General features: G+C 56.7%; 1 protein-coding gene across 10 annotated transcripts in view; it reads left to right on the top strand.

Moving 5' to 3' along the window:
• LOC113939664 (myosin phosphatase Rho interacting protein) overlaps positions 1-15,691 on the top strand; it is a 147,194-nt gene that overhangs the window by 123,503 nt on the left and 8,000 nt on the right. For 8 of the 10 annotated variants that reach the window (XM_027626098.2, XM_027626099.2, XM_027626096.2 and 5 more), the window contains 6 exons: positions 1,769-1,885; positions 4,464-8,345; positions 11,809-11,956; positions 13,073-13,190; positions 13,853-14,012; positions 15,097-15,216. In XM_027626098.2, coding sequence (XP_027481899.1) covers positions 1,769-1,885; positions 4,464-8,345; positions 11,809-11,956; positions 13,073-13,190; positions 13,853-14,012; positions 15,097-15,216 — 4,545 coding nt within the window. The remainder of the gene's footprint in view (positions 1-1,768; positions 1,886-4,463; positions 8,346-11,808; positions 11,957-13,072; positions 13,191-13,852; positions 14,013-15,096; positions 15,217-15,691) is intronic. The other 2 variants (XM_027626103.2, XM_027626104.2) reach the window with 1 other exon arrangement.

Genomic DNA, 15,691 nt, shown 5'->3' with positions numbered 1-15,691 from the left:
CCTTCCGCAGCACCCGCTGTACCTGGTGGTGGCCTGAGTGGTTCAGCCTCCTAATACTGAGGAACATGTGGTCCAGACCGCTCAAGGAGAGACAGACACACAGACAGGTTCTTAGAGTACAGTGCAGGCACAAGAGGCATGGGAGGGTGCCACGTCATGGAGGGGTAACCAGGCCTTTCCAGAAGGAAAAGGTGTTTGCCATGCAGTGGGGACACTGCCATATAGAGCCGGGGATGGCCAGAGACTAGGCCAGTGGGATGCAGGACGCAGGTGGGGACTTTGTCCTACCCTGTTACAGGCACGAACTAGAGATTTGAGGCAGGAGAGGGGCATGAGCAGAGTTAGGTTTCTGGATGCGGTGGGCGGCCCTGGGTCAAAGCGGCCAAAGCTTGGAGGCAGAGATGAGCTCCGAGCCTTTTGCAGCAACCCAGTAACCATTGATGGGATCTGAGGGGGGTGCGGGTCAGGCAGCAGTAGGCAGAGGCTGGATCCTGGATGTTGAGGAATATTCAAGATGTGAAACAGAGGCCCTGCTGCGGGGGTGGGGGGTGTGAACCTGGCAGGCTGGGAAGACGATTGCTGTCATGCCACCGACCTGAATAATTCATTGAGCACCAGAGTGGGCCCCTGTGGGGATGCAGAGATAAGTGGGCCAGGCCCTGCATTGGGAACGTACCCAGAAATCAAACCTGGGAAACTTGGTAGTGGGTTTGTAAATCTGAAAAGTGAGTTTCCTGGACGGGGAGGTACAGCATTATACTGGCCTTTTAGGAGCACTCAGCAGTATGTTTCAAATGTGTTCTTTACAGAAGTAGCTAATGAAAGCGGAAGAATGGCCACGTTGGCCTGCCCTCATTTATCTTTTTCCTGTTAAATTTATGCGGCTGACATTTATCATTAACGCCAGCACTCTGATTTTTTCCCATTTCTACACATATTAATATAATAATGAAGGCAGGATGCAATCAGAGTTCAAACTCAACATTGCTCTAAAGTGTCAACGGGCCTGCTGGCCCACAGGTCACACATTGGACCATGAATCTGTCAGAGACAGCAGAGTGTGAAAGCCAGGCGTCTCGGTGCCGCCCCCAGCGGAGCCTGGCTGCACTCTGCCCCCCGGCGGGGCAGGGCGGGGCGGCCCCCACAAGCCAGCGTCCAGTAGGCACCTGAGGGAGGCTTCAGGGAAGGGGTGCATGGATGGATGACTCAATTCAAAGCCATTGAAAGCAAGAAGAGTGTGAAGTAGCTTGTTTGCTTTACCCATCTTGTGGAACCCTTCCCGCAAACAGAATTCCATGTGGAATCCATTATATAAAAGTGGTCAAAAGGAACTGTTTCAGCGGAAGCTGCAGCAGGGCCTGGAGTGAGGCCTGCCCCAGGGCAGCACTGGCCTATTTGACCACACTCAGGAAACCGGAAGGACCCAGCAGGGTGGTCTTCTTCTGACACGGGCTTTTACAAAGCACCCATTTCCTGGTGGGGTCTGCTCATCACATCCTTACGGGCATGTGGGAATTATGTGGGTGCCCTGGGTGACAAGTGCGCTGCTGTCGTATACGGCTTGAGCCGGAACCTTCAGTTCTAGATGCTGCAGAGAAAGACCAGCAGATCAGCACGCGCACCGAAATGTGGCCACGTGGAAGGCCAGCCTGGGAGTCCGTGTCTCTGGCCTGGCCGGAGCCAGAGACGCCGCGGGGGCCTGTGCTGTGCTGCTGCTTCTAGTCCTTGCTGTCGCTTTGCTTAAAAACGTGTGTCTCTTCGCCCACAGTTGGAGCAGAGCCAGAAGGAGGCCTCGGACCTTCTGGAGCAGAACCGGCTCCTGCAGGACCAGCTGAGGGTGGCTCTGGGCCGGGAACAGAGCGCCCGGGAGGGCTACGTGCTGCAGGTAGGGCTCAGGGGCTGCTGCGGCCCCTTTTGGTTGGGGCTTCAGCGTGAGGACCCAGGCAGGCTAGGAATGTGCAAAACCTGGCTGAGCTGCCCCTGACAGGCCGCCCCCCCCCCCACCCCGGCTCCTCTGCCACAGCATCAGGGCTCGCGGGCTCGTGGGTCCTCTGTAGCTTCGCCCTCGTGGGACGGTGTGGAGAATTTGCCTGAAACCTCGGTCTCTAAGGGTTTTTCTTTGTTTCGTAATGAAATCATCCCGATCGTCTTTCCTCTTGGCTCTCAGAGTACGCAGTATATATTTATTATAAATGTCACATGTGTGCCTGTGGTTTCTCCGGGCTTTCTCACAGTTTTTCGGTCCGTTTCACCAGTGGGAGAAACTGAGTAACAGCAGCCAGGTGCCTCCTTACCGCCACAGTAGAGCTAGAATGGTTCTGCACCCGTGACCTTGTGTGTGCCACACCCGCAGGGCAACCTGGGGCCATTAGCGCTGGCCTAGGGGCCCCTCGTCTTCTTTTCTGCCTAGGCTGAAGTGCCCGGGCAAAGTATGGCCGCCCGGCCATCAGCCCACTCTCCCAGCAGCCTAATGGGAAGGGCAGCAGCCTGAGTCCTGAGCTGAGACCCAAACCCATATGCCTTCCACCAGGGAGCTCCACGCCCACATGCCGGCCAGCAGGCAGCGGGCACTGCCCTGGTGTCTGGCCAGGGGGAGCCCATTGTCCTGTAGCATTCCGGGCCCCATCTGACTTCTGGGATACAAAACAACACACTCCTGCCCCCATCATGCTGATATGCTTGTGGGGAGAGCTGTTGGTTGGCGCAGTGCTGGCGAAATGCAGACTGGGTTGATGGAATGGGGAACGTGAGCTCCCAGCCAAGGCTGAGGATACAGCACTCCAGTCAGGGTCCTGCCACTGACCGGTAGAAGCCGGTGCCGTGCCCTGCAACCTCAGCCTCCTTGCCTGTGTAGACTTAGAACTGGACCCCAGGGACCTTTCCAGCTCTCAGTGACCCAGGGTCTCGGTGATAAGTGTCTGTGTCAATGTTTCCAGACCACAGCACCCTGGCCACCTTGGGCCAAGTCATCCCAGGCAGCACATGAGCCTCTGGGCAGAGTTTACCTTCCCTCCTATCTCCGTGCCATTTTTTTGTTGCGTGTTCCCTCTGTCTTCTCTTTCTCCCCCAGCTTTAACCGTGGCCCTGGGCGCCTCATGTGCCCTGGTCCTCCCCGGTCCCTTCAGCCAAGGAATGGCCATGGTGGGCATCCCTCTTTTCCTACATGTGCTTCCTCGGTCATTTTGTGCAGACTTTCCAGGTTTGGGGAGATTTTTAAACCTGCACCAATTCACTTCACATCAGGTGGTAAAGATCCTAGCAGCAGATTTTGCACATTGCTAACCTAAGAACCTGCCTCTGTGTCTAACCTAGATGATTGCATGAGCCTGCACCAAAGCCCCTGGCAACGCTAGGCAGAGCTGGTGTCTTGAAACCTTCCCACTAGTTCTAACGACGGGTGACACTTAACCTCCCTTTGTGCTTTGAAAATGCTTATAACCAAGTCATTCTGAATGAGTGAGGGGCCTTTGGGGTTCAGGGTCAGGAGGAGAGCCGTTCCGGGTGGGCACTGCACCGGTGGTGCTGGGAGGAGCTTCTTGCATGGTTTGGAAGTCGAGCGTGGAGTGTAACTTTAACGTAACTGAGTGTCACATCTGTGGCTTCCCTGACAGCAGATCAGACCTAGAGCAAGCCACAGGCAGGCCAAATTCTTAGGCTGGGCTCTTCTCACTCTTGTTCATGTTGTTTTCGCCCCTGCATTAATTAGTTCTGTCTATTCTGCATGGCTTTCAGTTTGGGGAGTTTTGTTTCATTTGTGTTTTGTTTCTTGCACGCTTCACTCTCTTATTTTGAATTCCACGAAGGTTTGTTTGTTTTGTTGATTATCATGTTTTACTCCATGGTTTCCGTTTTCCCCTCGTTTTGTCTTCTTGCAGGTAGAGATTAGTTCTTCCTGTTACTGTAGAGGACGGGCTCCACTTCCCAAAGGAAAATGTTTCAGATGTCATCTCACTGGCATCCCGAGCAGTTGCCTCTCTTCCTTCTCTCCCCGTCCTAGAAGGAAGTGGCACCACCACCCGCACCCCACTGCGTCCCGGCTTTGTTAGGGTTTGTTGCCTAGAGCCGTCTACCTTTTGTTTTGCAAAACAAACAAACAACAGATCCCGAAGCTCTGCTCCTCCCCCTGTCCTCCTTCCCAGCGTTCTCCTGTCCTTCAGTCTTCGTTTGCTCATCAGTGTGCTCCATTATTCAGTTCTGTTTGGTTTAGTTCTTCTAGAAGCTGCTTGGTTAGAGCTGTTTGATGTTACTGTCCATGTGTTCTCTTTACCTAGAAGCAGCTACTTGCCAAAAAAAAGTTAAGATGATTTGTTGGATTTGTTTTTTAATTGAAAAAAAAAATTATGCCAAGGATAAAAGGCAAACCCACCAAGGAGCCTTTCTGTGGTTGACCCTGGCCAGAGGTGTGACACTCAGAACTGGGAGGCCCGAGTGGTACTAACCAGTATTTAATCGGTTTTTTTAAGACTGAAGTGGCCACTTCCCCATCCGGTGCCTGGCAGAGGCTCCATAGAGTCAACCAGGATCTGCAAAGCGAGCTGGAGGCCCAGTGCCAGCGCCAGGAGCTGGTCACGCAGCAGATCCAGTCCCTGAAGCGCAGCTACGGGGAGGCCAAGGACGCGATCCGGCACCATGAGGCCGAGATCCGGAGCCTCCAGGCGAGACTCAGCAATGCCGCTGCCGAGCTCGCCATCAAGGAGCAGGCGCTGGCCAAGCTCAAGGGTGACCTGAAGCTGGAGAAGGACAAGGTCCGTGAGCAGCTGGAGGAGTGGCAGCACAGCGAGGCCGCGCTGAGCAGTCAGCTGCAGGCCAGCGAGCAGAAGCTCAAGAGCGCCGAGGCCCTGCTGCTGGAGAAGACGCAGGAGCTGCGGGACCTGGAGACGCAGCAGGCGCTGCAGAGGGACCGGCAGAAGGAGGTACAGAGGCTGCAGGAGCGCATCGCCGACCTCAGCCAGCAGCTCGGTGCCAGCGAGCAGGCCCAGAGGCTGATGGAGGAGAAGCTGCAGAGGAACTATGAGCTGCTGCTGGAGAGCTGCGAGAAGGAGAAGCAGGTGCTGCTGCAGAACCTGAAGGAGGTGGAAGACAAGGCCAGCGCCTATGAGGACCAGCTCCAGGACCACGAGCAGCAGATGGAGGTCCTCCAGAAGGAGAAGTTGAGCGCCAAGTTCGAGGGCAGTGAGGTAGTACACCAGCTGGAGGAGCAGCTGGAGATGAAGGAGGCCAGCATCCAGAAGCTGGCTGAGCACGTCCAGAGCCTCAGAGACGAGCGGGACCTGATCAGGCAGCGGTTCCAGGAGCTGATGGATCGTGTCGCCCTGTCTGACGGGGACGTTGCTGAGCTTCAGGAGAAGCTGAGGGGAAGGGAGGCTGACTACCAGAGCCTAGAACACTCCTACAGGAGGGTGGCCGGCCAGCTCCAGAGCATGCACACGCTCCTGAAGGAAAAGGAGGAAGAGCTGAAGCACATCAAGGAGATGCACGAGAAAGTTCTGGAAAAGAAAGATCAAGACCTCAATGAGGCTTTGGTTAAAATGGTTGCCTTGGGGAGCAGCTTAGAGGAAACAGAAATGAAGCTCCAGGCAAAGGAAGAGATTTTAAGGAAATTTGTAAAGGAGTCTTCAGAGGACGCGGAGGAGGAGCCACGGAGCGGCCCAGAAGAGGCTGAGGACGGCACTGTGCCGTTGGGCCCGCAGCTCCAAGCTGCCGGCACACCACCGGCCTTCCCACTTCCCAGGCTCGAGGATGAGGCCCCGGCGGCAGCCCCGGGGGAAGCGCGAGGCGACAGCAGCCCCAAGAGAGAAGACAGTGTGGGCTCTCTGAGGTCGGAGGTGCCGGACAGGGAGGGGCACCTTCAGAGCACGGCAAAACCTGACCAGGGTGTCCCTGGTGTCAAAAGGCAAAGAATCCGGTTCTCCACGATTCAGTGCCAAAAATACACCCACCCTGATGGGTGCGAGAAGACCTGGACCAGCAGCACATCCTCCGACACCAGCCAGGACCGGTCGCCCTCAGAGGAGAGCATGTCGTCAGAGGCGACCCCCAGCTCTCTCCCTGCCACCAGCGACTCCGACACCTATCTCTCCATAATCCACTCCCTGGAGACGAAGCTCTACATCACGGAGGAGAAGCTCAAAGACGTGACAGTAAAGCTGGAAAGCCAGCAGGGCCAGAGCCAGGAGGCCCTGCTGGCGCTGCACCAGCAGTGGGCCGGCACCGAGGCGCGGCTCCGCGAGCAGCTCCGCGCCAGCCTGCTGCAGGTCGGAGCACTCGCCTCCCAGCTGGAGCAGGAGAGACAGGGGAGGGCGAAGATCACCGAAAAGCACGTCGGGGAGCTCGGCGACTTCCAGGTGAAAAACAGTCAGGCTCTGGCTTGCTTGGAAAACTGCCGAGAGCAGCTGTGCTCTCTGCAAGCGGCCGGCCCGGAGGAAGCGCGGGGCGCAGGCGCGGGCCCCCTGACCAGCGTGGAGGGCGCTCTAGCCAGCACCGTCCAGGCCCTGCACCACTGGCCCGCTCCCGCAGACGGCGTGGCCCGGCCTCAGCCAGAGGAAGCACATTTCGTGGAGCTCGGGAAGGCGAGCTCGCGGCCGCTGCCCCGGCCCGAACTGACCGAGCAGGAGCAGCTGAAACTCCTCTCCGATCAAATAGCTCTGGAAGCCTCACTGATAAACCGGATAGCAGACTCTCTAAAAAACACAACATCCGATATCTCGCGCGTTCTGCATGAGATTTCTCAGTCGGGAAAGTTGCCCCTGGAATCTGAAAGTGCTGCTCTCTGCCCCGGCGACCCGGCAGACACCTGGGCTAAGAAGGTGCTGGTGGATGGCGAATTCTGGAGCCAGGTTGAGTCCCTGAGTAAGCACCTGGGAACGCTGGGCAGAGAGGCAGCCGGCGCATCGGGAGGTGGGCAGCAGAGCGTCCCCGAGGCCCTGGTCCCTGCCCTGGCAGACGCCACGTGGGTCAGGGCAGAGCTCAGCTTCGCGCTGCAGTCGGCGAGGGAGTCCTTCCACCAGAGGCTGCAGAGCATCCAGGAGACCCTCCGGGGGACCCAGCTGGCCCTGCGGCAGCACAAGCGTGTGCTGGGGGACATCCTGGGAGCCTACCGAACCCCCGACTTCGAGAGAGTGATGCAGCAGGTCTCAGAAGCCCTCAGGCTTCCCGCAGATGTTGAAGACGGCAGCATGCAGGCGTCCTGGGACCTGAGCCCCTTAGGAGAAGTGCTCAGTCATCAGGAAGCAGCCGGCTCCCGGGAGCCCTTCTACACGTCCGTGTCCGACCAGAGCTCTGGGGCCCTTGTCGCTATTCAGGAAGAACTCGCCCTGCAGCTTAAAGATAAGGCCAGCCTCCTAGGGGAGATATCTGCCGCATTAACCTCGCTTCCCCCTGTGGAGTCAGTGAGAGATTGTCAGAAGCTTCTCCAGGCATCCCAGAACCTCTCCTATGATACTTCCCTGGGAGGCCTCGGTCAGTATTCTTCATTATTAGTTCAGGATGCAATCATTCAGGCTCAGGTGTGTTATGCAGCCTGCAAAATCCGGCTGGAGTACGAAAAGGAGCTCCGGTGCTACAAGGAGTCCTGGCAGGGCGGGGGAGCCTCCTGTCAGGAGCACGAGCGAGCAGTTGGGGCCCTGAGGGAGGAGTACGAGGAGCTTCTCCGGAAGCAAAAGAGCGAGTACCTGGAAGTGATTGCCATCGTTGAGAGGGAAAACGCTGAGCTCAAGGCCAAGGTCACCCAGCTGGACCATCAGCAGAGGTGTCTGGAAGAAGTGGAGAGCAAGCACAGTGAGAACATGTTCGCCCTGCAAGGGAGGTACGAGGAACAGATCAGGTGTGTGGTGGAGCAGCTGAACAGAGCAGGGGACACGCTGCAGGCCGAGCACAGCAGGGTCCTGAGCCAGCTGGATGCCTCGGTCAGAGACCGGCAGGACATGGAGCGGCACCACGTGGAGCAGATGCAGAGCCTGGAGGACAAGTTCCAGCTCAAGATCAAAGAGCTGCAGACCATCCACGAGGAGGAGCTGAGGACCTTGCAGGAGCACTACTCACAGAGCTTGCAGTGCCTGCAGGAGGCCCTGCACCACTACCAGCGGCAGCTCCCCGAAGCCCTGCCAGCTCCCGGTCCCCCGGGCAGCCCCCACCGGTCCACCTCCTCCAGCTGGCCCGCCAGCCAGCCCCGGGATGCCGTGCAGGCCGCCAAGGGAGAGGCTGACTCCATGACAGGGCTGAGAGAGCGCATCCAGGAGCTGGAGGCCCAGATGGATATCATGCGGGAGGAGCTGGAGCACAAGGGCCTGGAGGGCAACGCGGCCACGCTGCGGGAGAAGTACCAGAAAGACTTCGAGAACCTTAAGGTTCTGAAGCATCATCCTAATTTTCAAGGCAGCGGAGGGGCAGGTGTTCCTCTGCTGGGGCGGCGGGGCGGGGCGGGCAGCGTCTGGTACGCAGGGCTCTCGGGTGGAGCTGAGACACGGTTCTCCGCTCTGAGTTACTGTCCAAGCAGAGCCAGGTTGATACTCTGTCCCTCCCCTGACTCCTCGCGGGCGTGGTGTGGTCTCAGAGCAGGGCCTGGCTGAGGGTCTAGCCTCCTGTTCAACATCCACCCCACCCCCAGGGAGGACTGGCAGAAGGAGAACAGGAGCACCATGAGAGAGGGAGCATGGCTCTGCCTGGTCCTTCCCAGTGCCCCCAGCAGGGGAAGCGTTTGCTGCCCCCGTCCCAGCCTCACCCTCTCTTCCATCCCCACAGAACCCACTCCAGGCCAGTACAGATGCAAACCTGAGGAGGAGAACCCAGGAGAGACGGGCCAGAGGCTCCCGTAGACAGCTATCTCCTGAATGCCCTAAGGGAGCAGATTTGGGGTTCCCAAAAGATGGGGCTATTTACAAGACAGTGTCGAGGGTCACTCTCGTGTCCAGCTCCCTGTGGGGAACTGGCATTTGATAGGCACTCTGTGGAAGAAGGGCTTTTCTACTGAACACACCTCTCGGCCACTGGTGCTCCTTCTCTGGGGGCTATGAGAAATGACCTGACCCCCGCACCCCCACTCCGTTTCGCACTCTGCGTCATTAGGCAGAATACCCGGGCCCTATCATGTAAAGGTGACATTCCCAGGCTTCTCGGGGCCTTGGGCTGTGTGGGCCAGTCCAGGTTCTCACCCACCCCCGTTACAGCTGGACACGCCTGCCTGCATGCGTGCAGCATGGCTGCCCAGCACTTTACCTAAGCTTCTCAGCATTCTGCCCCTGAGCCTCGCACCATCCCTTGGAGCTGCACGCAGTTAAGTGGCCGGGCTCCTTGAAAGCCCTCCATCCCCAGTCAGGCCCCTGCTAGGATGGCGCCTCGCCCAGCCAACGCGCAGAGCTGGCTCCCGGGCTGTGGGCAGCTTGCTTGGCTGCCCCTGCCAGACGTGGCGCGAATGCTGCTCTCTAGCAGGACGCCCACAGGGCTGTTTTCTGTGGCCCTGACAGCGTGAGAGAGATGTGCTGTGAGTCCGCAACAGTGTACTCTCTACGTCCAGGGGACGACGCAGCCCTCTGACCAAACACAAGCACGTGTGGTCGTCAGCAATCTCTCGGCCGGCCAAGAGGCCGTTTTCACTGTTCCTTTTCCAAGTCAGTCAGAACCTTTGGAAAATTGTTAGGAATCATGAGAAAGCTTCAAGGGCTATTTCCCAAAAGTGCACAAATGGTGTCCCCGTGGTGGTTCGTGCATGTGAGCACAGCATTCAGTTGGGCCAGGTCCACCCATAACAGCAATTCACATAAACACCAGTCCCTAGCGCCCTTCCAACAGAGCACCCAGCTCTGGGCATGTAGTTGAGGTCCAAACTGGTGACATCGTATCATTAGTTAGCAAGGAAGCGGGTTGGGGGCTTCTGGTAAACCTGTCTCTAGGGGCTGGGGCGCTGCTCGTTCTGTGCATCCTCTGTCGTGTGAACTGTGAGCATCCAGCCCATCCACGGTGTCCTCACTGGCGCCCTTGAGATGCAGGCATCATAGCTAAATAGCACTCTTGAGGGCCTCCGACTAATAGCTGTTTCTTTGTGCAGTTTTGCCTGGGTCAGGGAGACCAGGGTCTTGGCCTGACAGCCCCTCTTCTGACTGCTGCAGGCTGACACCTTCCCTCACAACTCTGCACAGTAGCTGTTGAGGAACTGGGATTGATCCCAGGGATGGCTGGCTTAAAAATTCAAATTTGTTTATAGGCAAATCGTTTTTAACGCACATGCTGTCCAAGGAAGCAGCTGGTCTTTAAAGCTAATTCAGTGTTTCTGTCGGAAGAGTTTTCACCCTTAACTTCAAATATTCTAAAGCCGCCCAATCAAACTAAACCCTAAAAGACCTACTGGCCGTGTGCTTACTATGAACCAAAGTATGCAGGAGGGAAGTTGAGGGGCTTGGAGTGGGCCCAGGGCTGGGAGCCACAGCCCAGGACTCCTCCAGCTGTCCTGTGGTGTGAGGGCAGTAACAGGAGGCCAGCGGCTTCCGGGGGGGGGGGGGGGGGGGCTGGGAGAAGGAATGCCCAGTGAGCGGTGAGCAGCGGTTAAGACCAGTGGGCCAGTGCAGCCAGTCTGTGGCAGTAAAGTCCAGACTGTTCGAAAATACTGAATGGAGTATCTCAGAAAGGACCGTGGGGGCTCAGACAAAGACACCCAAGTGTGGTGGTTTGATTTCTTCTTACCCTTTCTTGAATCCAGGTGCAAGAAGTTTGATCAAATAGTATATAGGTCGGGAGAGAAGAGCCTCCCCCACCCCCCACTTTGCATTTCGAATGTAACATGGCCGTACTCCTCTGGTTTTTTAAAAATCACTGGAAGGCCTGATCCCTACTCTGAAAGAGATCTTGCAAGGGATTTATACAGAAAGTGTGCCTCCGTGCACAGAAAGCCGCGCACAGACCCCTCACAGTTGTGCGGCACAGTCTCCTGCACCTTTGGTAAGAGTGTTCCGCTAAGCCAGGCGTGGGCTTCTCTGTGTGCGTGTGTGGGGATGGTTGGACCCCATCTCAGGGGTACCTGTGTCCTTCCCCGAAACCCACGCGCAGGTAATAATCCAGCCTGTGTCGTAACAAGGCACGGACAAGTGTGGAGAGCCCTTCTGTTGTATGTCTCATTTCAGTTAGTTAATTAGCGCCCTTCTTTGTACTCCTTGAGAAAGGAAGAAGGGAGGTGCAGGCTGGAAGAGAAGAGATCATGTAGCCTAATCTGACTCCCTCAGTGGACACCAGGTGAAGGTGGCCAGCTGGTTAGTGGCGGGGCCAGGCCTCTTGGCTCCACGTACCCCCTGCCCAGTCCTCACCGGAATACCCGTCATTCACAGGATGGTCTTGGCTCCCTCTAAGAGCTGACAAAGACCTATCGCTGTTTGTGACTATTTGTGAAATGCCCTGTCTGGTGCTGAAAGCTTCTTGCTGTGTATCTCAAACCAGACCCAGCCAGCCTCCGTACGTTTACTCTCTTCTCCCTTCTTGTCAGTCCTGCCCAGCCGTGATTCTGTAAAGGTCGGGGATTGGCTGTTTTAAATTCCACTGTAGCCACTTCCCACCCACAGTACCGACTTTCCCACAGAGAAGCAGGATTCCGAACAAGCACCTAAATAAGTGAATTTATGTAAACTCTCTTTCCCAAATGCTCCGATAGCATTAGGTGCCCGGTAGCATCAGTGTGCGTCTGCAGACAGCCATCAGAGGACAGGGAGCATGCTGTCTGGACCAGTGCACCTCGAGGAGCCAGGCTGCTGGCTTCATGATAAACAGAACATCCAGCACAAAAGTAAAGGGGAAAAAAATCCACGGAGTCCCTTTTGCATCTTACAGGCCACGTGCGAGCGAGGGTTTGCAGCCATGGAAGAAACGCACCAGAAGAAGATTGAAGACCTGCAGAGGCAGCACCAGCGGGAGCTGGAGAAGCTGCGAGAGGAGAAGGATCGCCTCCTGGCCGAGGAGACGGCAGCCACTATCTCAGGTGGGAGCTGGGCCGGGACGGGCCACTTTCACGCCGAGGGCAGGACAGGCGGCAGGCTTCCCGAGCTGACCGCCCAGCTTGGCAGCGAGCAGCCTTCGCGCTGCCTTTTAGCTGAGGCTTCGGCTTGGTTATCCAAGGCAAGCCTTCCACAGTCCCCTCCAAGGAAGAGGCTGCTTTCAGGAGCCCTCTGAGAGCTTGCGAGCCCAGGGCCGGCACCCCCAGCGACACCCAAGGGGCTGTCCCCAGCCTCGCCAGTCCCCGCGCTGGCATTGCCCTCACGCTGCATAAGCCCACCTCTGCCTGCAGTGCCGAGAACATCAGAGCCCAGCGTTGCTGCAGCTCCTGCCTGGTGACAGACTTCACCACGGAGCTGACACGCTCTGCCCTGAGCAAGCCTTCGTGCCGTCGGTTTTGTGTTACGCTCCCTTTATGTGCTTGTGCTTTACAGTGCTGGCCTATTTCAGGATGAAGGAAAAACCTACCACCCTGAAAGCCTGCTTGTTGTATAAACTCGTGCTTGATTTTTTTTTCTTTTTTTTATTATGTTAATCACCATACATCACATCATTAGTTTGTGATGTAGTGTTCCATGATTCATTGTTAGCGTGTAACACCCAGTGCTCCACGCAGAACATGCCCTCTTTAATACCCATCACCAGGCTAACCCATCCCCCCACCCCCCTCCCCTCTAGAACCCTCGGTTTGTTTCTCAGAGTCCATCGTCTCTCATGGTTCGTCTCCCCCTCCAATTTCCCCCCACTTCATTCTTCCCCTCCTGCTATCTTTTTCTTTTTTTTTTCTTTTAACATATAATGTAGTATTTGTTTCAGAGGTACAGGTCTGTGATTCCACAGTCTTGCACAGTTCATAGCGTTGACATTTATTTCATCAGTTTGGCTTTCTTCAAACGTTTAAAAAAAAACCAACGCATCTGCGTCCCTTCTGTGGTGGGAGTTCCTGGGAATTCCTTGGCTTGTGTCTGCCTCCGAGAGTCGGTCTGGGAAAGGCTGCCTGACCTTCCTTTCACGGACGTCGCGTCGACAGCGGGCAGACACGCCGTCCTGTCTGTCTTGCGCCCTGAGCCTCTCATGCTGACGGCCGTGTCCTTGCCTGCAGCCATCGAAGCCATGAAGAATGCCCACCGAGAGGAGATGGAACGCGAGCTGGAGAAGAGCCAGAGGTCCCAGATCAGCAGCATCAACTCGGACATCGAGGCGCTACGACGACAGTACCTGTGAGTCAGCTTCCTGCCCACAGGAGGCGGCCCTTGCAGGCCAGGCTGGAGGGAAGCCGTGCGTGTGGGGAGTGGCACCTTCCCTGTGTCTTTTTAAGAGCCACAAAGACATGGGTCTTAAGGGTGGGCATTGGCGGAGGCCCGAGGGTTCTGAGGGCAGTTCCAAGCCGCCCTTCCTGAGGGGCTGAGCACCTTCCCACGGTCATCCTTGGTTCTGCTAGTGGAAGACGCAGTCCTTTCCAAGGAGTCCAGGGTGACCGAGAAGAACGTCATGAGGCTTTGATTTTCTGAGCGTGGATAGAGTCTGGTCCTGGCTGATCGGACACACAGCACCTCAAAAGTTAGTGCTGAAAGCAAGTCACAAGTGTGACTTCTCTCCTGACATCATGGGAGTTTTGTCTGTGGGACCGTTAAGCTCTTTGAAAGAGGAGAAGCGAAGGATGCAGGAGAGATTCTGTAAGCCTGCAGTCCTTTGAAGTGGTTCCTTTTTTAGCTGGGTACAAATTCGCTGAGACCACAGAATGCCTGGGGCCTGTCGTCTGCTCAGCTCTTTGGGGTGTGTCTCGTCGTTCCTCAAGTTTCGCAATAAGGGACTCAAGGGGGCCTTTTAGAGGCCTGGGCCAGGGCTGTGGGCAGAGGCATGAGCCGTGCCCTCTTCCCAGGGAGGAGCTGCAGTCGGTGCAGCGGGAGCTGGAGGTCCTCTCGGAGCAGTACTCCCAGAAATGCCTGGAGAATGCCCACCTGGCCCAGGCGCTGGAGGCTGAGCGCCAGGCCCTGCGGCAGTGCCAACGTGAGAACCAGGAGCTCAATGCCCACAATCAGGTGAGCCTGCAGCCGGTGGGGGGGGGTGGGGCCCATGCTGGAGTTGGGAGCCAGGCCCCACCTGAGGTGGCCCTGGGTTCCTGAGCCACAGAGTGGCCACACCCTCTGCAGGCATCTCCCTGATGTCTGACATTCCCCAGTATGGTGACAGAAACTCACTGCAGGTGGTGGAGCTGGGGCCATCTACTACATGAACCAGCTGTTTAAATTTGGACTCATTTGGGCTCTAGCCCTTTTGGCATCTCTGAGATGTTTCCGTTTCTCCTGAGCGTCTCTGGATTTCTGCTTCGTCACTGCTGGGCAGGGCCTGAGAGGGAGGGTCATTGCACCTGACCCAAGTCTCCTGCCCCCAAGGCTGGGACCATGTTTAAACGTCCCCCCGTCAAGACCATACACTGTTCACATTTTTTTTTTTGGTCAGATTATTCTCTTAAAATTTGCCTGTTCTTCAGAAAATTGGGGTGCATTTAAAGTCCTGGCTAGGGGAAAGACTCGAGGGTAGGTTTAGTTTGATAAAAGCTTCTCTGACGTACCAAGTTGGACCACTGTCTGCATGACCCACCGGCTCATCCTCCCCAGGCACTGAGTAGACAAATGTGTTGGCCAGCTCCAGACTCGAGGTCTCTGGGCCCACACTCACCCCGTATGACAGCGCTCGGGCAGGACTGATTCCCGCTAGTCACTGCGGTGGCCTAAGATGACCACTTATCAGTTGGAAACAAGGCACAGAAAGTGAGCGGGAAGGCGGCAAGAGGGCCCACTCCTCCAGAAACTCAAGGTGGACAAGCTGTGAGATGCACCGATACTAGTGACGGTGACAACAAGGTATTGAGGATTATGGAACCCTGCATCCACAGTTGCGCCGACACAGCGCACGTGAACGGCTGTTGCGGGGCTGTACATCACAGCCGGCGGCCGCCTTGCACGTTACGTCTAAAACGTCGCAGTGCGCTTAAGCCCTGCCCGTGGTCCCCTCCGCTCACAAATGTCCCCCTCTTCTGGTGAGGAAGCGGCCTCTCCCGCTTGTGTCGTGTGAGGGCTGCCCCCAGGCGGCTCTGAGGCCTCCCTCCTTGCTGTCCCGCAGGAGCTGAACAACCGCCTGGCTGCGGAGATCGCACGATTACGGACGCTGCTGACCGGGGACGCGGGCGGAGAGACCGCTGGCTCCCCGCTTACACAGGGCAAGGACGCCTATGAGTTAGAGGTACTGCTCAGAGTCCCTTCACCCCGCTCTGCACCACACAAGCCCCAAGCGGGGACCCAGAGGTGGCCTCAGCTTATGGGGTCATGGCAGGGATGAGAGCTGGAGACCGCAAGAAGGACGTGGAAGGATCCAGATCGCCCCAGGCAGCAAAAGAGAATAGCTGCCAGGCAGTGTGGGGTCCACGGCAGGAGTGGGGACCCCTCGTGAGGAGGCCATGGGGACCTTTAACCCCGTGCCCACAGTTTCTGCCACACCACAAACACCGCCTGCCTGAAGTGAAACATTTCCTAGCCCTGTGAACACCACAGCTGCTCACGGTCCATAGCGCCGTATTACTCGGGCAGGGAGGTTTATTTTAAGTCAGAACGATGGATTCTTACATGTTTTTATAAAAGCACTTAGCTTTCTCCCCATTCAGTTAACATTTCATCGTGAAAATCAGCTCAGTGATGTGGGAGAGGCTGAGAGAGTTCCA

Source organism: Zalophus californianus, chromosome 16 (assembly GCF_009762305.2).
Source record: "Zalophus californianus isolate mZalCal1 chromosome 16, mZalCal1.pri.v2, whole genome shotgun sequence".
Taxonomy (NCBI): domain Eukaryota; kingdom Metazoa; phylum Chordata; class Mammalia; order Carnivora; family Otariidae; genus Zalophus; species Zalophus californianus.
This window is presented reverse-complemented; position numbering and strand designations above follow the sequence as displayed.